Source organism: Rhineura floridana, chromosome 6 (genome assembly GCF_030035675.1).
Source record: "Rhineura floridana isolate rRhiFlo1 chromosome 6, rRhiFlo1.hap2, whole genome shotgun sequence".
NCBI classification, from domain to species: Eukaryota; Metazoa; Chordata; class Lepidosauria; order Squamata; family Rhineuridae; genus Rhineura; species Rhineura floridana.
In genome coordinates, this window is record NC_084485.1 from 123,064,532 (window position 1) to 123,086,590 (window position 22,059).

At 42.8% G+C, this 22,059-nt stretch overlaps 1 protein-coding gene across 1 annotated transcript; it reads right to left on the reverse strand.

Annotated features, from left to right (window-relative positions):
* Nucleotides 1–333: 333 nt before the first annotated feature.
* On the reverse strand, nt 334–21,553 carry LOC133386880 (uncharacterized). The gene is made up of 4 exons (XM_061630652.1): nt 21,163–21,553; nt 20,744–20,832; nt 8,097–8,276; nt 334–383 (listed from the first exon to the last, which is right to left on the reverse strand). The coding sequence occupies exons 1-4, from the start codon at nt 21,528–21,530 to the stop codon at nt 334–336; spliced, it is 687 nt and encodes a 228-aa protein (XP_061486636.1). The 5' UTR covers nt 21,531–21,553.
* Between the last annotated feature and the right edge of the window lie 506 nt (nt 21,554–22,059).

Here is a 22,059-nt window from a genome sequence, read left to right on the forward strand (position 1 = left end):
GGCTGGCCAAGTGCATAGGAGATGAAGCACAAAAAGTCTCAGCAGGACAGATCACAGGGGCAGACAGATCCATAAGAGGGCTCTGAAGGAGGCAGAGGCTGTCACAATCCAGGGTCTGAAGCCAAAAGGATTGCAATCAGGGCAGCAAAGTACTAGAAAGTCCAAAAGCCAGTGTGGTGTAGTGGTTAGAGTGTTGGACTACTACTACTACTACTACTACTACTACTACTACTACTACTACTACTACTAGCAGCTAAGTCCAGAACTTGCCAGAGTTATAGCCAGATAGATGGTCCACGCAGTTGCCAGAACTACTGACAGTGAAAGTTAGTGTCAAGAAGATCTAGGATCAAGAGCTAGGTGGTCTGTCTGTGGAGCAAGAGCTGGAAAATAAGAAGCATGGAACACAGACTAGGAATCACAGAGCAAGAGCTTGGAAAATCTAAATCCTATGAATTGTTATTGATGTGGCTCCACCTTGCTTAGTTATTCTAGGCTTGATATGGAAGCAGGACTGTAACTCAGAAGGGGTGTAGCTCAGCGGTAGAGCATCTGTTTTACATGTAGAACGTCCTGGCTTCAATCCCAGGCATCTCCTCTGAAATCCTAGAGAGCCACTGCCAGTAAGTGGACCAATGATCTGACTCAGTATAAGACAGTTTCCTGTACTCCTTAGAGTCAGGCAACATCAAAAGTAACATGTGTGTGCATGTGTGTGTGTGTGTGTGTGTGTGTGTATGAGAGAGAGAGAGAGAGAGAGAGGCTATGCTAGCGCCTGAGAGAGAAAAGCCTTCCTCCTCCAATCAGGTATCTCACCAAAAGGAGCACTAGCATGCAAATTGGTTTGAATCATGGTTATGAACACACCTTTGAGAAGGACGTAAGGACTCTGACCTTGCACCTCACATTGCAACACAGAGAGCAGAATGGACCTATGCTCACTTTGGTACAGGTCAAGAACATTAAGATAAAGAAGAGGTCTTTGGTTCACAGATCATACTTCTGATAGAGGCTGCCCTGAGGATAGACATGAAGCTGCAGAGAAGAACTCCTAGAGCAGGGGTGGGGCATGCGGATGAGGACTGCATCCTAGGGTTGCCAGGTTCAATCCCTGAGACTGCTCCTGTATCTTTAGGAGAAGAGAAAGTCAGCCAAGTGCAGGTGTTCTTGCAACACTGTAAAGGGAAAAACCACAAGGTGGAATTCTCCCTTCCCCTTCCACAACTTTTAAAGGTACAAAGGACCTCTTGGAGGCTGGGCCTGGCAACCAGGAGGTCTTCTGTCTCTTTAAAAGTTGTGTGGGGGGAGGGAGAATTCCACCTTGTGGTTTTTCCCATTACAGGGTTGCAAGAACACCTGTACTTGGCTGACTTTCTCTTCTCCTAAAGATACAGGAGCAGTCTCAGGGATTGAACCTGGCAACCCCACTGCATCCCCTTGTGCCCAGCTTTCTGGGGGCCTTGTGCCAGTGGCTGGAAGGGCCAGAGGCAAATGTGGGTGGAGCAATGGATGGGATCTTAACAGGAGACTGCATTCCAGTCATGGAAAAGTCGGAGGCTTCTGCACACATGAGTCTCCATCCTCCATCCAGATTAGCAAGAGGCACTATCGTAGTTCAAGGATACATTCCGGCTAGGCAAAGGCACTTGAAGGGGGCACGGAGCAAGGCTGGTGGGGTGTGTGGCCTAGTGAGGGGGTGTAGAAGAGTCTAGGTAGAGAGGCCTTTAGGACTGCTTTGGCCCCTCAGCCTGAGGTTCCCAACCCCTGTTTTAGAGGGTCTTTCTCAGTGGAGAGCAAGTTTTGTCTCTACCGGTATGCCCAAGCACAGTGTATTCCTTTGCTCCACACTGGTGAATCCCAGCCACTCATATATGTTGGATGTAAATGTGTGTACTTGTGGACACAGTCAGGGTACTGACTGCAATCTGTTTATTGTGTCTCATAAAAATTAATGGAGCCACTGAGAATCAAGCCTGCCCCTATCTCCCCTCCCCTCTCCAGATTCCATTTGTGGTCCGTGCATATAGTACGATGCTAGAGATTTTAAAAAAGAAATGGGAGTTGATTTTTGTCTGTATGTTCCATATGGTTTCTGGCCCTAATATTCATCCCATCGTACGAGGCTATGTGACAATTAATTTGCTATTCGTTTCAGGAGAATGCTGGCTCTGGGGAAAGGACAAGGACTAACAATTTTCCTATCCTGGATTTGTTGTTTCTCTAACAAAAAATGCTGAGTTGTATGAGGCTTTGATAAGGCATAATGGCTCATCACAAACCCAGAAAGTAGGGCAGAATGGATGCCGTAAAAGCATCCACCTGTTGACTAGAGAGGCTTGATCAAAGGGGATGAAGCAGATTGCTGACAGCTTACCTTGTGTACCAAACAGATCAGATAGAACAAAGGGATGGCATTGGAGGCTGCCAAATAGCTTCCAGATTTGATACAAATACGAGTACAAGCATAATCTTAAAAATTAGTTTCCATACAGTGTAGAAAGAAAGAATTCTAGAAATAGACAAGCAACGGCAGGATAATGCCTGGAAGTAGCAGCAGCATATGACTTCTGTTCATAATCCAGGACTCAAATTGAATCATATAGGACTATACTTCTGTAATGACATATCAGTAGCAGGCAGCCGGATGGCAGTGCTCACCTGACCACCCGTGACCCACATTGCTGCTGCTTACTAGGAGGTAGAGGAGGAGGGACAAGGTGAGATTGGTGCACTGCAGACACAGGAATGGGTGCGCTGGATTGGCTCCTCTGGTGCGTTGGCACTGTGCCAAACTTATGGCCATCTCCTCCTCTTCCTCAGTAGCAGTAATGTGGGTGATGGGAGGTTGGTGAGTGCTATTGCCCCATTCCGACAATCGCTACTGTGAGGTACAGCCACATCTGCATTACAGTAATCCAAGTCCCCCCAACCCTTTTCAGCCTGGGGGTAAATTTGGAAACCTAAGAAACTGTTGTGGCCACAATACAGTACCCAATTCACAGAAGAAAGTCTGGTGACGCTTACATCACCTACCACCACCAATAGGCAAAACACCTAGATACATCTCACACAAAGACAAAAATGCAGGCAAAGTTCCCCCAAAACAGCAAAAAAGTCAAATAAAATCCTCATTTTTTAAAAAAAGGATGCATATATGAAATATACAAAATTTGGAGGGACAGGGAGCTTTAGTGAGCAAAAGGCGAGTGTCTGAGGGTGTCATGGTGCCCATGGGAGCCCACTTTGGGGATCCCTGTAGTAGTATTACATTCTTGATGGAACCAAGGCATGTGTCACTGTGGCTAAATCCAGCCTCCCCAGAAATGCACACAGTTGGTGTACCAGCCTAAGTTCAGCCAAGGCCTTCCTGACCAAAGCTACTAGCCTAGTGAACAGAACTGGCTGTACTTCTTTTTTGTTTGTTTGGCTCAGCTGTTGAATTGATGGTTGAAAAGATAGCCTGTGATAAGCACCCCTCAAGTCTAGTGCCTCACTTCCCCAAGCAAGTGCCTAGGATGCCCACCACTAAATTTGGCCATGGAATTGTATGAGGAAGGAGTAGAATTATATGCAAAGTACACAATTCTGTTAGACACCTTTAATTGTAATGGGTGAAGTACATGTAGAGGGAGGCCTTGTATATCACAAGGACCTTCCTGCGCATCTGTGCATGCACATAGTCACCTCTGTGGGCTTCCTGTCAATGAGGACCAGGCCTCATAATAGATGTATCAGGGATACAGGACACCTTTTGCACTGTATGCAGTTACTAGCAATGCTATACTTTGACCCTTGTTTATTTTTATTTATTTAAAGTGTTTATACCTCACTTTTTAGCCCAAAATACTGAAAACAAGACAATCCCTGCCCATAGGCTTACCATCTAAAAGGGATACCACAAAAGGAAAAAGGATGAGGAGGGCAGAGGAAAACAAGCAAAACCAAGCAACATTTTTTAAAAGTGATGCAGTAGTTCTTGTAATGACAAGCTGAAATGGAAACAGTTTAGGGAAAAGCCAAATGGAGCTGGCTTCCAAGCAGAGATGGACTGGCCCTGGTTTCCATCTCTTTCTCTGCTGCAGCCTGATGGAATGGATATTGCTAGGAGTAAGTGGCAGCCATTAGCTTTATATGGAGTAAAATTAAGGGACACGTCATTTGGGTGAGGCTGAACCTGTTCCCTGGTTCTTGGCAACAGCAGCCATCAAGGGCTCCTCCAGATGATCTGTTTCTTAAGTATTCGTCCTGCTTAGCTTGCACAAAGCCAGAGCTTGGAAAAGTTACTTTTTTGAACTACAACTCCCATCAGCCCCAGTCAGCATGGCCACTGGATTGGGCTGATGGGAATTGTAGTTCAAAAACGTAACTTTTCCAAGCTCTGCACAAAGCTTATGTTGACATTAGACTGTATCTGGTCTTTACTGAGCGTTCATTCTGATTTGTTTACGGAGCGGTTATACGACAATGATCATTCATCCTGAATTCATCCTGATTTGCTTGTGGAGTATTTATATGTCGGCCTGTAAATCTTTTGTTCATCTCACACTTTTCAATGTGTGGGGTGTCACTTTCTTAGTCCCTAAAAAGTTCATTTCTTGTTAAAGTGGATTTGTTAAACCAGGTTGACAGAGTACTTTGTTGTTGTTATTTAAATTATTATTCACTTGTTACATAAAGATTTCCAAGTGATTTACATTTTAAAACATAAGCATAAATATACAGATATATTGTACCATAAAGAGGAAAATCATATAATACATTATTTCATACAACGTAGAGAAACAACAACACCCTCCATATCCATGCTAGGAAGTTTTGGCAGCACACTCAGTCTATCAAATGCCTGGAAAAAAGGCAGGTCTCTACTTGACACAGAAAAGATGTCAGCGAAGGCTCCCAGCAAACCTTACTGGGTGTAGCATTCCACAGATTAGGAGCCACAACTGAAAAGGCCCTGTCCCTTGTCATTACCCTCCAAGCCTCCCCCAGAGCCCAGAGAAGAGCCTCAGATGATGATCTATAGATCCAGGTAGGTTCATATCAGGAGAGGTGTTCCAGAAGAACCTGAGCCGTAAAGAACTTTTAAAGTCAACGCCAACACTTTGAATGGGCTTGGAAGCATACAGATATCCAGTGTAACTGGAACAGAATTGGTTTTACATGATCTGTTTGCCTCAAACCTGTCAACAGTCAGGCACTTTAATCCACTTTAATTGCTCAAACCTAAATTTACAGTATGTGCTTGAAGTCCTCCTGCAAAATAGTGACAGTCTGGAGGCATCCTAAGAATCAGGACAGACCTAGGTAGGCTGAAGCTTTGTTGCTTAGCCACTATGGCGTGTGATAACTCATTAGAAGAGTGAGATAGAGAGTTCAGAAGTCCTTTCTGAAGCTTTGGTTTATTTGGGCAATATATGTAAACTGCAAAATCAATTGGAAATAATCTGAAATACGTCTTTCTGCTGGCAAAGGGGCCTCTTTTGTTAATGACTAAGCAGTAAAAAGTGCTGGCAGATTCTGTGTGGAGGACAGTCATTTGCCAAGGAGGCAAACAGGCTTGATTCAGGGGCTTAATTAATCTATTCACTCTGTAGATGATATAGTAAAACAAGGAAGGGCAAAAATAAGCTCTCACAGAAAGAAAGAAGTCCAGCAAAGTTTCCAGTATAATGCTGAGAGTTGCGGCTCCTGCTGCACCTTGTCCAGATTTGACATAAGGGTAAAACAATCCAGGAGAGTTCGAAGACAAAGGAAGAGGGAGGTAAAATGTGAATAGTTAGGAGAAGCAGAACAAAAATGAAGAGCAAATCTGGTCAATCTGCCTTATACCAGGTCAAATTGACAAATTCAAGGAGGATGACATTATCAATGAATACTAGGTTATATACTACTTCCAGCATTGGAGCCGGTAGGCCTCTATATACCGGTTGCTGGGGAACATGAGGGGAGAGTGGCATTGCACACTTATCATGTTTGCAGACTATCTGGTTGGCCACCGTGACTACAGAATGCTGGACTAGTTGGGCCACTGGTCAAGTCCAGCTGGGCTCTCCTGTTATTCTTGCATCAGATGATACATGCATCTATCTAGTCTAATGTTGCCTGTCTGTCTCCAAGGCCACACAGATAGAGGTCTTTCCCACTGTTTGCTACCTGATCCTTCTAACTGGATTTGTCAGGAGTTAAATCTGGAACGTTCTACCTGCAAAGCATGTGGTCCACCACTGAGCTACAGTCCCTCCGCATAAAAAAGAGATAGCCACTGGCCCGGTGACTTCACAGCTGAGTGGGGATTTGAACCTAGGTCTTCTGAAGTTTAGTCCAACACTATCTAAGCAGTACACCAGGCTTATTTTCATTTAAAAGCAAATGATTAGCAGAAGCCAAAGAGAGGCTGGCCAATGATGTGAATAGCCCTACTATTTGCTGGGGAGTGAAGCTTTAGCATTCCTTGTGGAACACTCCCTTTTTCCATGTCCCAACATACTGGAAGACAGTAGGCTAGTGTGAGCTACTTTAATATGGCCAGTAGCAGCTCCCTTCCTTGTACCCCTTACAAACAATGGAGGCTGGCGTCTCTTATGTCAATGGGGCAGTGAATCCGCTTTGGGTTTTAGCTGTCTAAGGAGCTATCCAAGATGCTTTAGTGCTTTTGGCACCTTGGACAGCTCAGACAAAACCCCAGAGCTGATTCACTGCCCCACTGACATTGGAGCTGCTAGTCTGCTCTGTTTACAAGCCTCCGTATTTTTTTGAGTAGACTGCTGCTTGTACTATTGTGTACTTTAAATCCCTCGAAGGTGGTCATGGAAAGAATGGCTTTTGTTTATGCCAAACGCATTGCCAAGATACATCCATAATAACAGCAAAACAAAGTGTGAGTGTGTAAAAGGTGTGTGGCAAAGATTACAAGGCTATTCTCTTCGCTGCAGGACATACGCAGTGGAGGCTGGTCCATTGGGGCAAATGGGGCACTGGCCCACCAACCTCAATCTGCCCTGAGCCACCCCTTGCCTGCCTGCCTTCTTACTTACAGCCAGTCCAAGGGGTGGCCCTGGTTGTCAGCTTCCTCTTCCTCTTTACAGTCTTGTCTTTGTAGAACTCATTAAGGACAAGGATGGGAATGAAACTAGAATTACTTGGCTTTGCTTGCGGGTCTCTGGCTCTGCCTGTCATTAGTCTCACCGCCTTCTACTCTACCAGTTCCAAAGGGCACAGCTACCACTGGACATATGGTTAAGGAGCATAGGAGTGGGGATATTCCACAAATGGTGGATTGATGAACAGTGAAGCCTTTGGCCTAGCAAAAAATGTAAAGGTACTGCCTTTAAGTTGATTCAGACTTATGGTGACCCTATGAATAGGGTTTTCATGAGGCTGAGAGGCAGTGACTGGCCCAAGGTCACCCAGTGAGCTTTATGGCTATGTGGGGATTTGAACCCTGGTCTCCCAGGTCGCAGTCTAACACCTTAACCACTACACCACACATGCTACCCTAAAACGCAGATTTCTAATTGTTTTTTTGTAAAGAATATGTTAAAGAATGGAGGAAATACAGTATATCATCCAGTCCTATGGTACTGTAAGATCTGGGACAGGGGCAGATCCACGTTTATAGAGAACATATTTCTCATGATGACGTTTTTGAAACAGAAAAAAAAGGAAGGAAATTACAATATCTGTCTATATAAAAATGTAAGCCGTCATGCCGTCATAGCGTGCTGGAAGGCGAGCCAGCGAGCTACGTGGTGTGTGGCCATGGTCTAGTCCTCAGCAGCCGTGGCCTACACAGAAGGCTGGGTGACTGCCCAGTGGCTGCTGCATCTGCAGAGAAACCAGCAATGGAGGCTGCAGCCTGAGTGAGAGGCTGGGCGGAAGAGGCTGGTGGCAGCTGTGGTGGTGGTGCTGGTGGCAACAGCAGTAGCTTGGCTGCGTCAGCTTACTGGGTGGTTGAGGCTGGCCAGGCAAGGCCGGGTGAGGCTGATGTGGTGGGAGAGGCTGGCCAGGCAGCTGCAGCCTGGACATGAAGCCCAGTGGGAGGAGATGGTGGTAGTGGTGGTGGCAGCAGGAGCAGCAACTCAGTTGTGCCGACTTACCAGATTGCTGAGGCTGGCCAGGAGAGGCCAGCTGCATGGGAGGCCGGCGGCAGTGGAGACTGCAGCCCGGGTGAGAGGCTGGTGGCAACAGAGACTGCAGCTTGGGAGAGAGGCGGCGGAAGAGACTAGTGACAGCTGCAACAGTAGCAGCAGCAGCTTGGGTGGGAGGCTGGACGGCAGCTAAGGTGACCCAGTTGGGGGGGGGAGAAGCGAGGGGATCAATGAATAAACTCCAACATTCGATAAACTTATTTGGTGCTTTTTGTTCCTTATTTCCTTTATAATATGTAACTTTGGTAAGAAATGCTACGTTTCTCCTGATGTCTGACTGCAGAGCTGCTGGACAGCATTTGCATAGCTCAGACGAAGGGTTGTGCTCGAGGGGACCTTTTGGAGACTCTAAGAAGCCCAAGGGCTGCATGTTCATTTGGGGCCACCACTCACCCTGCCCCACCATTTCATTTTTCCTCAGTAGGAGTATTCTAGATCTAATGATTCCAAAGGTCCAGGCAACATTACAACATGCCTACATCTGTTCCCTGCTGTCTTCAACGAGGCACAAGAGTCAGACTGAGATGGGGTTGTCAACTGATTCCAAGGCCAACCTTAGGGCTGGGACCTGGATGGTAGCCCAAGGTACCGAGGTGAGGAGGGCACCAAGCTGAGCTCAGTAGCAATGTTTTTTTTAATGTACTGTCTGCAGTGAGCCAATGAATATTCTATGGCCAATGAAACATTTGTGATAAATACAGTTGTATACTATGCATTGTCCCTTATAACTGCAATACACAATATTGCTGACTTTTTATCTTTGAGTGCCCCTTTACCACAGTTACATACAAAATGGACTCAGCCTGACTGCCTGTAGCACAGTATGTATTTATTTAATTCCATTTAAGAAACACTTCCCATAAAATATGTCAAAGTGTTTTCACAATAAAAACATCAACAATATTTTGTACATAATTTCATATATAAAAGCAATTATAACAATTAAAAACACCTTTATATATAAAAACTAAAACAGTTTCATGTGTAAAAACAATTTCAAAGCCCATGTAGACATAGATCTCAGTAGCAGTTTTTATTTATTTGTATTTATTTATGTGTTAGGTACAGTATTTATAGGCCACCTTATATCAAAGTTCTCTTTTCTTAGAATTGCTATTTTAAACCAAATGCATTGAGCCTAATATATCTTAATGTCTTCTTTCTTCAGCTAAAGCAAAATGTAATGAATAGTGAAACCTAAGGGTCGGGTTTCAAGGTCCAATGCTGACAAGAATCATCAAACATAAAAAGATCCATAAAAGTTTAAACTTATTCAGCAGAAATGAATCCTGGAAAAGTGCTATGTTCTGGCCAAAGTGGATAAGCTGTGTAAATGCAATTATGCCAAACACTGAAAGTGTTCAGAATCTCCTGGTACCTCGGATGTGTATATATAAGTATAACACTACCTGAATAAGCAGGAACTTTCAGGATCAGCCTTTTTTTAGGACCATAGGAAGCTGCCTGATACTGCATCAGACCATTGGTCAGTCTAGTTCAGTATTATCTACACTGACTGGCAGTGGCTCTTCAGGTTTCAGGCAGGGAATCTCTCCTGGCCCTACCTGGAGATTCCGAGGACTGAGCCTGGGACCTTCTGCATGCAAAGCAGATGCTCTACTGCTGAGCTATGGCCCTTTCTCAACACCTAATTTCCTTGGGCAGCAGATACTGGGGAGCAAGGAGTGGCAGCACAATGTTGGAGGACTGAGCTGGGTGTGCCACAAAGTTTGCACTGTTCCCTGTAAGATAGCCTGCAGTCCTCAGGCATGGCGGATGCAGCCAATGTGTTGAAGTTAGAATTGACAGGCAGTCTCGTCAGGTTCTGCATGTGATGGAATTGCATGGGGAACCATCTTGCCTTTCACTTTGGGCAGCAAAATGTCTTGGTCCAGCCCTAGGAATACCAGAAATGTGCACTGTTTTTTTTGAAATACCATTTTCTTTTCAAATATATGGGTTGAGTGGGAAGCAAGTAGGCATGCAGGCAATCCCAAAGCAGCAAGAATCTGCCAAAAATAAATAAATAAAGCTCCTGTGCAGGGTTAAGTCTTACTTAAGCCAGCTGAGTTCAATACATGCATCTAGCATTCTAGCCTCTCTCTCTGCAAGCTGTTAGCAACGTTTTCCAACTGGGTCAAAACTGTCTGGGTCTAATCAGACGTGATATGATTCTAAAAAGATATATAGAAATGAATAGTGGAAAAGGTAAAATGCACAACAAATCTCAAATTGCCGCCCTGGGCTCCTGCTGGGAGGAAGGGCGGGATATAAATAAAATAATAAATAAATAAATACTATGCCAAATATGCCAAACACGTTTCAACTTGATTTAAGTCTTCATCAGTGGCATCTGTTCGGAGAGCTTCTCTTTGTGCGTGGATTCAGATTATGCAATGCTTAAAAATATATATAAAACAAAGATATAAGAAAATGCTTTTTATTAACCCCAAAATGTACACAGCTGAAGCCCCTCAGTCAGACTCCTATGATAGGCCAAGAAATCATGAGAGATTTGAAAAATCATATAGCTAAAATGCTATTTATGTATGATGTAGTCCTGTCAGATTTTCAAGAACACCTTTGCAGTTATGATAAAAAAAATAAAATAAAAATGAGGCAAGCAGGAGTCTAATGAGAGGGGTGTCAAGAGTTGTAGACCTTGTGTTTCCTGCTTGCCTTTGTAAGAGTGTGCAAGACAGAGTTCAAACATTAGTATTGAATGTAGAGGAAGTCAATATAGGGAGATGGACTCATAGTCTAATAGCAATAGAAACTAGAAAGGTTCCTGTGAAATGATGGGAAAATGGCCTTTGCACATCTCAGAAATAATGAAACCAGTCTCCTTAGTTACAGTCAGCTTGGACTCAGACATTTGTCTTCATCTTTCTTCTAATTGGCTAGGGCTAGGTATCAATTTTCAAGCAAAGGGCTTAAGGCCTCTGCAGAGGTGCTGGCAATTGAAAGTTAGCGCATGCCCATGGACAGCTAAATACTGAGAAAGAACACATATCTCTACACATAAAGGTGACAGGTGGGGGAACACATTCTTCCTTGGTTAGAATCCTCAGGAATGTGGGAAGCTGATAAAGCAATCTTTTTGTAACTATGACAGAATGGCAGAGGCAGCCCATTGATGTTCATCTTTATTATAACTATACAATATTATATCCATAAATAGTTGGTTGCCATTAAGATCCACCTGTGAGTGTGTGCGTTGGAGGGTGGAGGGTGGTCTTCCTTCACAAAAGGTCCGAAGGGCAAACTGATGTTAACCTTGGTGGTTAAAAATATACAAAAAGCCATGATGGTCTCCAAAAATGCTGGTGTGCTGAGAAAAAAGGAACATGTCTGTCCACTAGGGATGGGGGAGAAATTTGATTTGGTTCACATTTAAAGCTGAATTTAAATGAGAAATAGGCACTGCAGAATCTGAAAAAAGCAGGCAAGAGCTAGACAGTACGGAGACGAGCGTAAAGCAACTGAACAGTAAGATAAAGTACAAGCAAATAAAATCATTTAAAAGCCAAATTAGAAATATTGCACAACACAAAATTCCTAAACTGCTTATTCAGCAATACAATCAGAAGGACAAGTCTTATCCCACCCCCATTAAAAGACGAGTAGCACAGCAGGTGATAACTCAGCCACCAAAAGGCTGAGTTGATAAACATGTCTTCTCCTGGTGCCTGAAAACTAACAATGGTGGTACAAGGTGCATTTCCTGGAGGAGAGCATTTCACAAATGGGGGGGGCACTGAAAAGCTCATTGTCATGTAGCCCTCTCCACACCTCCCTTGGATGAGGCGCATGGAGAAGGCCTCTGATGGAGACTGCAGGGTCCGGGCTGGTTCTTGTGGAGAGAGGTCGTCCCTGAGGTATTGGGGTCCTGAGCCTCATCCTGTTTTATAGGTCAAAGCTGGCACTTTGAATTGAGCCTGAACATTAATTGAGTGCAGTCAGGCCAGAACTGGTATAATGTGCTCAGACCTTCTGGCCCCAGCCAGAATAATGCACTAGTTGTAGTTTTGGAACTGTCTTCAAAGTAATCTAACCTAGAGGTTGCCAGAGCACAGACAACTGAAGCAAAGTTATGCCTGTGCAGATAGGGTTGCAGCTGGGACAGCAATGGAACTTTTGCCTCCAGTGACAGAAATGGATCCAGAAGTACCTCCAGGCTATACACCTGCTCCTTTAGGAGAAGTGCAGCCCCTCGCAGAACAGGTTAAACCTTACCCATCCGGTCTAGGTAACCACCCACTAATAGTGCCTCAGTCTTATTTGGATGGAACTTCAGTTTACTGGCTCTCATCCAGTCGATTACTCAAGCCAGACAGGGATCCAGCACATCACTGCCACAGCTGTAGATATAAAGGAAAAAATAGAGCTGTGTGTCATCAATATACTTATTTACTTTTATTATTTAACACAATTTATATACTGCTTGATTGTAACTAGAACCTCTAAGGGGTTTACAAAAATAAATCACACTTTAAAATTGTCAGTAAAAGACAAAGTTAAAAACGGGTAATTAAAATTTTAAAATATATAATTAAAATCAACAGTTAAGCTACAAATCAAATAAAGCACATGTGAACTTCTACATGTCTAGATAGTCTTGCCTGAACAAAAATGTTGTTTAGCAGGCATCAAAATGATATTGTAATATTGATGACAACATACTCCAAATTTCCAGATGACCCCACTCAGTAGTTTCATGTAGATGCCAAACAGCATGGAAGATAAGCTCAATCCCACACTGAAGGTTCCAGTTGGTCTAAAAACATAACAAATATAAGCATCATCATCAACTGGAACCAAAAAGATTGCATTGTTGAGACCAGTCAAGCCTCCCTAGAGAGAGTGTTAGAAAGTCAAGGTGCCACCATTAAAAAGGCCCTCTCCTTTGTGCAAGTGCTGATGATACACAGTTTCTCCTTTTCACCTTCTTCAGGTGAGGCAGTGGATGTGCTGAATCAGTGCTTGGTAGCAATAATGGACTGGATGAGGGCCAATAAAATGAAGCTTAATCCAGACAAGACTGAGATGCTGTTGGTGGGAATTTCCTCTGACCGGCTGAATGGTGTGCAGCCTGCTCTAGATGGGGTCACATTCCTTCTGAAGGAGCAGGTTCATAGTTTGGGAGTTCTTTTGGATTCATGCTGTCAATTGAGGCACAGATGGCCTCAGTGGCACAGGGTGCCTTCCATCAGCTTAGGCCGATGGCCCAGTTGTGACCCTATCTGGACAGGGATAACCTGGCTACAGTAATCTATGCTCTGGTAACCTCAAATTGGGTTATTGCAATGTGTTTTATATGGTGAGTCCACACTCCACTATAACAGACATTCTTAGGAGCCAATCAGAATGAAAAGGGAGGTTGTGTGTTAGCTACTAAGAGAGTCTTCTCAGTGGCTGATTCACCTCCTTTCACTCTGACTGGCTGCAGTCAGCATGAAAGGACAAGGGCCCTTCTCAGTGGCTAGCACACTCCCTTTTCATGCTGATTGCCTCATAGATAGGGACCTGGCTGGGACCCTGCTCACAAAAAAGGGGTCTTCGACCCTCCATAACCACAGAAGACTACACCCTTGCTCGTCCATTAACTCAAGGGTGGGGGATCTGCGGCCCTTCAGATATTGCTAGACTACTATTCCCATCATCCCTGACCATTGCCAATGATGGCTGGTGCTAATGGGTGCTGGGAGTCTTAACAACTTCTGGAGGGCATCATGTTGGCTACCCCTGCATTAACTGAATCACTAGTTTTTGAAATTATTTCACTAGACATGAAATTTCATGAAAAGTTTGTTTCATGAATTTCTTTGGAAACCATACGGACAGTGCATGAATGCAGATGACAATTTATTCATCAAATGGTAACATACCTTGACGTACATGGAACTGCTTGGTAGATCAGTATTGCTGTGCCAAGTGGGGAAGTGAATCTTACACATCAGAATTCTGGTGCACATTTTCTTATTGAATGAGGCAAGGGTTCTGTTATGTCAGCTTATTTGCCAGCATGCTGTCTCATCAGCCCAGGGTAGTACTACAGATCCCAGGCTATTTCTTGTGTCCCTTGGGGGAAATTATCCCACTGAAATTACTTATATGTTTATTGAAAGCTGATGAGACTGGGTCATTTGTTCTCAATTATACCAACTGAAAATTCAATTTTTATCTAACCAGCGATGCCAAAAAGTGCACCAGACTTTGACAAATGCAATGCAATTTACAGTCTTAAGTCTGGTGCCAATTTGTGAATGTGATTCAATATTATATTCACCCATCTTGGCAATAAATTGATGGTGGTTGTAATAATTTTCTAATTCATTTTCTAATGTATATTTCTTACATACAGAAAGCAGTGAAATACCAACTGCTTTAAAATCAGGGTGGACAGAAGACAGACAGTGGCTGAGTCATGGCCTGCTTGTGATGGACTGTTTAGTGACTGCTAGCTGCTATGATTTGTGTACAGCAAGCATGGGGACCCTGGGGCCCTCCAGATGTTGATGGACTTCAACTCCCTTCAGCCTCAGCCAGCATGGCCAATGGTCAAGAACTCCTGGCAGTAGAGACTGCTAGACAGAAACAACAAGCTGCCTGTTCTTGGCTGTACACTAGAGGTGTGGAGGCGGTGGTCTTCCAGATGTTGCTGAACTGCAACTCCCATAATTGCTGACCATTGGCCATGCAGGCTGAAGCTGATGGAGTCCATCAACATCTGGAAGGCCAAAGGATCCTCACACTTGTATTAAACAAATTAAAGGGGAAAAATCTATCAATGGTTACTAGTCATGATCGCCCAAAATAAACAGATATAAAATTTACGGAAATGTTGAAGCTTTGCATCATCATCTTCATCAGCTTTCACTCTGGGAATGAAAGGAGCTTCTGTTCATGGAAGGAGAGCTGCATGCATGGAAGAACCTCTTCCATGAGGAGAACTCTCCTTCCACAAGTGAAAACTTCTTGGTTCTAAGTCACAGTTCCCTCTCCTCCTTTTTTTGCTGAGCAAATAAAGGAATATGAGGGGGGGGGGTTGAAATATATACACCACTGTTAAAAATCTAACCTAAATTAACACTGCTATTTTTAATTGAATTTATATCCCACCCTTCCTCCCAAAGGTGCACAGAGTGGCAAACATAAGCAAAACAATTTAACAAGAAAAAGAAAAACATACTATAAACAGTTACAAGCAATCCAAAACACAATTGCTATTAAAAACATTCTGAAACTCAGTTAAAAATACTCTAAAACACAGCTTAAAAACATTATTGCTTAAGGAACGTGAAATGTATTGTGTATTACTTAGTTTATTTATTTATAAAAATACTTATAGACTGCCCCTCATACAAAATACCAAGGTGCGGTACAACCAAATATGCAAGTACAATAATACATAAAATACCATAAACATAATATTTTATTTATTTATTTATTTATTATTTGATTTATATTCCGCCCTTCCTCCCGGCAGGAGCTCAGGGCAGCAAACAAAAGCACTAAAAACTTTAAAACATCATAAAAACAAACTTTAAAACACATTAAAACAAAACATCTTTAAAAAGTCTCTTAAAAAACTTTCAAAACATCATCTAAGATTAAAAACATTTTAAAAAAGGTTTAAGAACATATTAAAAAGCAATTCCAACACAGACTGGGATAGATCTCAACTTAAAAGGCTTGTTAAAAGAGGGTCTTCAATAGGCACTGAAAAGATAACAGAGATGGCACCTGTCTAATATTTAAAGAGAGAGAATTCCACAGGGTAGGTGCTGCCACACTAAAGGTCCGTTTCCTATGTTGTGCAGAATGGACCTCCTATAAGATGGTATCTGTAGGAGGCCCTCACCTGCAGAGTGCATTGATTGACTGGGTATATAAGGGGTAAGATGGTATTTCAGGTATCCTGGTCCCAAGTTGTATAGGGCTTTGTACACCAAGACTAGAACTTTGAAATATAATAATTATTAGATGAAATTCAATGCTTGGTATATTGATCAAATGCACAAGTATAAATGTCTCAGACCCCCATCCACACTAGACATTTAGAGCAGTATCACATCTCTTTAACCAGACATGTTTTCCCCCAAAGAATTCTGAGAACTGTAGTTGGTTAAGATTGCTGACAGCTGCTAGGAGACCCCTATTTCCCTGTAGAGGGATTGATTGTATAACCGCTCTTACAGCTTGGCAGGACAAAGGAACACAGGAAGTGGCCTTATACCAAACATTTAAGCCAGTATCGTGGACACTGACTGGCAGCAGCTCTCCATGGCTTCAGACAGGAAGCCTTTCTCAACCCTACCTGGTGATACCAGGATTGAACCTGTGCCTTTTTGTAGGCAAAGCATGTGCTTTGCCAATGAGCACCAGCCCTTCCTTGGCCAATACAGGTGATTGTCTTAACCAAATCCCTGATCGTGATTACATGCATAATATGGTAGCTTACCATGCGTGGTAAAGAGTCATTTGTGTTTGCTCTTACACATCAGCACCTGTCTGCAAGATCCCTTCGTTCCCTCAAGGAAACATTTAAATCCCTCCTTTTAAATTATTCTTTTTAAAAGAATAAAAGAGTAACAAGTCTACTCTCAATTCCCTTGTGCTTTCTCTAATTCTGCACAGTGTACATGTGTCTTTTTTTCCAGTTGAGCACTCATACACAGTGGTGCTCTTTGCTTCTTGTTCACCTGAGTAGCTCTGAGAGCTTTGAAAGCATTAATTACTTTAGTCATTTAATCAAATGCTAAACAGCCAATAGGCCAAGATTGTGACTCAATATACCAAGCACGTTTTAGTTCACTGCAACCTTGGTCCCCCACCCGCCTTTTCTGTTTTTTTCTTAGCTGCTGCTTCTCCTCCTCTGCTCAGGTGCCAAACAAGCTTTCAAATCTCTTGGGAGAAGAGGAAAGCAGGATTTGCTGTGACAAAAATATTGGAGGTAGAAGCTGCAAAAATGTGCAGAAGGATTTCCTCTAACTGGTGCACTGAACGTTCAGCCCCATGGCCATCCCACCAGCAGCAGGTCTGAAAGTGCTTGCATAATCAATGTTCTGCTTCAGTTTTCCCTAATAATGCTAGCCACCCACAAGGAAGCTAAGAGTACAGGTGACATTGAGTCCTTCTTTTTTTTGGCACCACCAGCAGCTGTTCTATTCTGTCCCTAAACATGTGTGAGGTTTCTTTCCCAGAATGCTCTGTGACATCACATCAGTTCAGCCAATGGCTCAGGAGCCTTCTTTCTTTTATTCTTCCTATTCTACACTCATTCTTTGCTTCCACACAAATGAGTAGAATCTGTTTTTGAGCATATGAAGACCATTGGGTTGCTCTGAGCAGGATAGAGGTGCTGTGGCTGCTTTGTTGTGGATCCTGACATGCTCAATTTTTGTTTTTAACCTTTGTGATTTTGGAAAAAAACCCTTAAGGAACAGCATGCTTGAAATTCAAACTTATAAACTGGTACAATAGACAATTAAGGTTTTTTCCCTCCTTGCTAGTATCTAGGCTTGTAAGCCAACATTTTCACTACTAGACCTTAGTAAATGTCACTTCATATCTCAGTTAAGCAATGATCAGTTCCAAACATCCTAAGACCTGCCACTTCTTGTCTTACTTTAAAGAGGAAATGAAACAAGTTCATATCCTTGATCCTGGATGATTGGGTTGTTCTACAACTGAAAATAGTGCTTTCTTTTTTTAATTTGATGTTGACGTTATTAAAAGGTTCTGAAATTCAAGCTCTTTGAAAGGAAGCATCCAGACCAGAGTATAACAACATGCAAGGTTTAAGCCCACAATAATACCCAGAACAATATTTCATCAGATTCATAATCCCATATCTATAATACTGTATCAGAATTTCTGCATACAAGCATAATATCTAAAATGGAGCTGCCATTTATCAAGGATTGTCTTACTAATGTCTTCTTTACTCTCAAGTTGAGATTTGTTACAGCAGTTACTGAATATTATAGATCCCCATAGAACTAGAGATGGGCAAGTCTGTCAATTTTGGCTTCTTTCGGTTTCTCATTTTTCCAGTCTTAAGTTCAGTTCTCCATATTTCTGTATCAATTTGAGATTTCCTATTTAAGTCCTCATGAAAATTCATCAGCATTTTTGTGCAAATTTCTCCTAATATGCACATTTTTATATAAAATTTTGCCTTGTATACACATTTTAGCAAAGCAATTTTGCCTAATATAAGGCATTTGGTATGTTATTTTTGTCATGAACCTGTCCTAAAATGGACCCAGTTTGTTGCAGGACTCAATCCCCACCCAGGGCAATTGATCCTGGTAAGGCACAAACCAGTACTTGCCTTACCAGGCATGAGTAAGCCAACAGCAACCCTGCAAGGTAGGTAGACTGCCACCACCCCTTAAACTGGTCAACCACTCTAAGTCAAGGGGAAACCCAGAGCACCAGAAATAAACCTGCCAAGGATTCCAAAAGACAAGAGCCAAAAGTGCACTCCTTGTCCTGGAGCGTTAGGCAAATAACCAAATACACGGTAGTCTGTGGTCAGTAGCCAAGGTACCAAATTCAGAGCCAAATTCCTCCTGAAATGAACACATCTAGTAAACAGAAGTAGCTTTACTAAATATAATATAAGTGCACAATTAATAGCAGCAAAATGGTTCCTTAAAACCCACACCCAAAGGGACAAGGTAAAATACAGAGAGTTCAATCACAAAACAAAACAGAAAACTAACTAACCCATTCTATACTTATGAAGAGGTATGGTTGTATAGTCCCACATCTCCCCAGAGATGCATAGTTTGGGTAGCAGATGGAAATGGAACCCACACAGGTAACCACCTATAGGCAAGATGGCACCCAGGGGAACAAAGGCTAAAGATTCCACTCCCATACTTATGGAAAAGTTCCTAGCAACAGTCCAGAACTAATTAGCAAGTCAGGGGGATTTGTCATGATGCAATGCTTCTTCAAGTCTTCGTGCCTAACTGGCACATACTCCCCAAATCTTCCCAGGCCAGACTGGCCTTGAGTACAAGGCTCTTAGCTGATAAGCAGGTGTTCTTGCTTAGGCCTCACTAATTAGCTTCAGCTGTGAAATGAAACTGCAAAATCATTGCTCTCACACAGAGGCCCCATTTCAGACAAGATGAAACCCCACAGTTCTTTGCCACAGAGCCATTTTAGATTCAGGCTTTCTTGACAATTTTCACAAATATATGCCTTTATATGCACACCGTACACTAGTATATGAATCTTTATAAACATTACTTTTTATGCACATTACTTTTTTATGCACATATCCCCCTAATATATGCACTTTGGTTGGAGAACTGCACTGCAACATTTGAAGAAGTGCAAATTTCAAAGGCTAGCTGTGTTATGGTTACACACTGTTTTGGAAAATGTGAATTTGGTAAGTTCATATTTAAATGCCAACTGAGTTGAATTTCTCCCCCATCCCTGTGTAGAACTCAAAACTAAAATGCAACAACTGAAAACAACATCATCACAAAATATTCAGAATTCCATATCTATAATACTCAATCAGGTTTATCACAAAATAGTCCAATCCATCAGATTTATCACTTGGGTTAATGTTAACATCATCCTGTATTTATTACTGGATTGACCATGTATGGGAATTAAGTGACCTATACACTACATTGATTTTCTATATGCTATTGTGGGTTATATTTGGTGCATGGCAGGATTCTTTGAAGGTTTGTATCATATTTTATATATAGCATTTTAAGCTATTTTGAGGATGATTATAGAAGATGGGATATGATAACAAATATGCTTCATAATTAACAATAATAATATAATTAAAATATCTTACTTTTTTCTATCTTGGACTCCATAGGTCTTAAGATAGTACCTCTGTATGCTCCTGCAAAATATCAAGAGAAAACATGGCACCCAGGACCAGAGCTTGGAAGATTACTTTTAAAAAGTAATAAATTACAGTTACAATTACTTGGCCCAAAAAAGTAGTAATTACCGTTACAATTACAGTTGCTCTGAAAGTAACTGATTACTTTACTTTTTCTCAAAAGTAATCACTACCATTACATTTCAGTTACTTTTTTAAAAAACTCCTACAAGGTGCTGGCCTTGGCTGCTGCACATCTAAGAAGCCTAAAACAATATTAAAAATAAACACACACACACAGGGGGTAGTAGAATAAAAAATTTTATCCATAAGATTAACATAATGGCATAACAGAATCTCACATCCCCCCAAGCAATGATGATACCCCAACTCTTGAAATCAAATTTTACACTTGAAATGCTTTTATAATATGTTTCTGTTATGTCTCAAAAGAACAAGATGCTCAAAGAGCATGTCAGACAAGGAATGTCTTTTTACAGTCATTACGTTGCCACCAGTACTGAACAGGCGTTCTACTGTGGCGCTTGAAGGCATGCCTGTGTTGTGCTGCAAAAAACACCGCAGCACACGTGGAAAGCCATGGAGTGATGACACTTCCCTGCTGGGAGACCTCAGGTACCTCACCAGTTCCTCCTCAGCAGTGTCCACTGCTGACTTCTTGCCCTGGGGCAGAAAGTTAAAGAAGTCATTTCTAAGTCATCACCTTCCTGGTCTTTATCTGAAGACTGATCACTGTCCTCATTAAGTACACCTATCTTTATTTCAGCTTTCAACAAGGCTTCCATTGTGTATCTAAGAAAGAGAGAGGATATGTTAACACATATATGTTAGGAAACCATCATCTGCTCTTCATTTCCTGATGCTTGTCAAGTCCCCTGGTTCAGGGTCCAGCCTGAGCCTGTGGATGATGACATGGAAGGTAGGAAGGTGACCAAGTCACCACACTCATGGGGCAGCACAGCAGACCCTTAAGGATTACCTGCAGCAACCCAAGGTTGTGATGAGGAGCCCCAGGAAGAAAAGGCCCAGCCCCTGCCTACCACCTTAAGCCCTCTGATGCCTCCCTTGAGACAACATTTCCCTTGGAGTAATCCACCCAAAGGGCTTCCCTAATGTTCTTACTTGTTGGTATGGGTGGTGGCCTGACACGATTCCAGCCGATCTAGTTTGAAGCGAGGGTGTAGGCAGGCTGCCAGAAGAAGCCTCTTGTCCTCCCAGATAGCTGCAAACCGCTTTCTTAGGGCTTCGTGCACACCTCTCAGCAGCTGAAAACAGTATGTGTACCTCTCAGGTTTGTTTTCCAGTCCTTCTAACTTGCGGTCCAGATTGCAGAGCGTTGGTAGCAAATACCCCATGAACATGCCGTTCTCCCGTTGCAGGATATCTAGGGACTGGGCTAGTGGCTCCATAATCTCTGTGTATTCCTGTACCACTTCAATCTCAGCAGCTGTGATCCTGGACAAGGAGCAGTGGTCCATTATGGCATGCATTTTTAGTGGCACAGTTGACAGGAGCTCATGTAGTTGCTTCAACGCATCAAAGGTGGAATTCCACCTGGTCTTATTCGGTACCTTCAGATACACACCACACTGCGCACGGATATACTCAGCAATCTGGGCTGACTGGTTCTGCTTGGACCACAACTTGCTGCACTTTCCCATCAAGGAACGAAACTGTTTCTTGAAAGGACCAAGAAGACTACTTTTGGAGGAGCCAGAAAGCATGGCCTCTATGTCTTGTGTTGCCACAAGGTTGAGGGTGTGGCTAGCACATCTCTGGTGTGGTGGTAAAACAAAATCCTCTCCTGAGTCTGCAGCTTCTTCCTCTGCCTCAGGTCCTGTGTCCAGGATCTCACAGATAGGCACAAACTCCACCTCAGCCTCCTCCTCCTCCTGGTTATCACCATCATCGTCACTGGTGCCTGCAGCTTCCACTGGTTCTTTGGCCATGAAAACTCTGAACGCTTTCACAAAGTTGGAGCCATTGTCTGTAGTAGTGCACATAACTTTGTTGTGGATC

What these genes read in the sequence shown, in the direction of transcription:
- LOC133386880 (XM_061630652.1), bottom strand. Translation starts at nt 21,530, where the DNA reads ATGCATGCCATAATGGACCACTGCTCCTTGTCCAGGATCACAGCTGCT. An exon ending in GCCACCACCCATACCAACAA is followed by an intron (nt 20,833 to 21,162) that starts GTAAGAACATTA and finishes TCTCTTTCTTAG; the next exon opens with ATACACAATGGAAGCCTTGT. An exon ending in TTCAGATAAAGACCAGGAAG is followed by an intron (nt 8,277 to 20,743) that starts GTGATGACTTAG and finishes GGGTCACCTTAG; the next exon opens with CTGCCGTCCAGCCTCCCACC.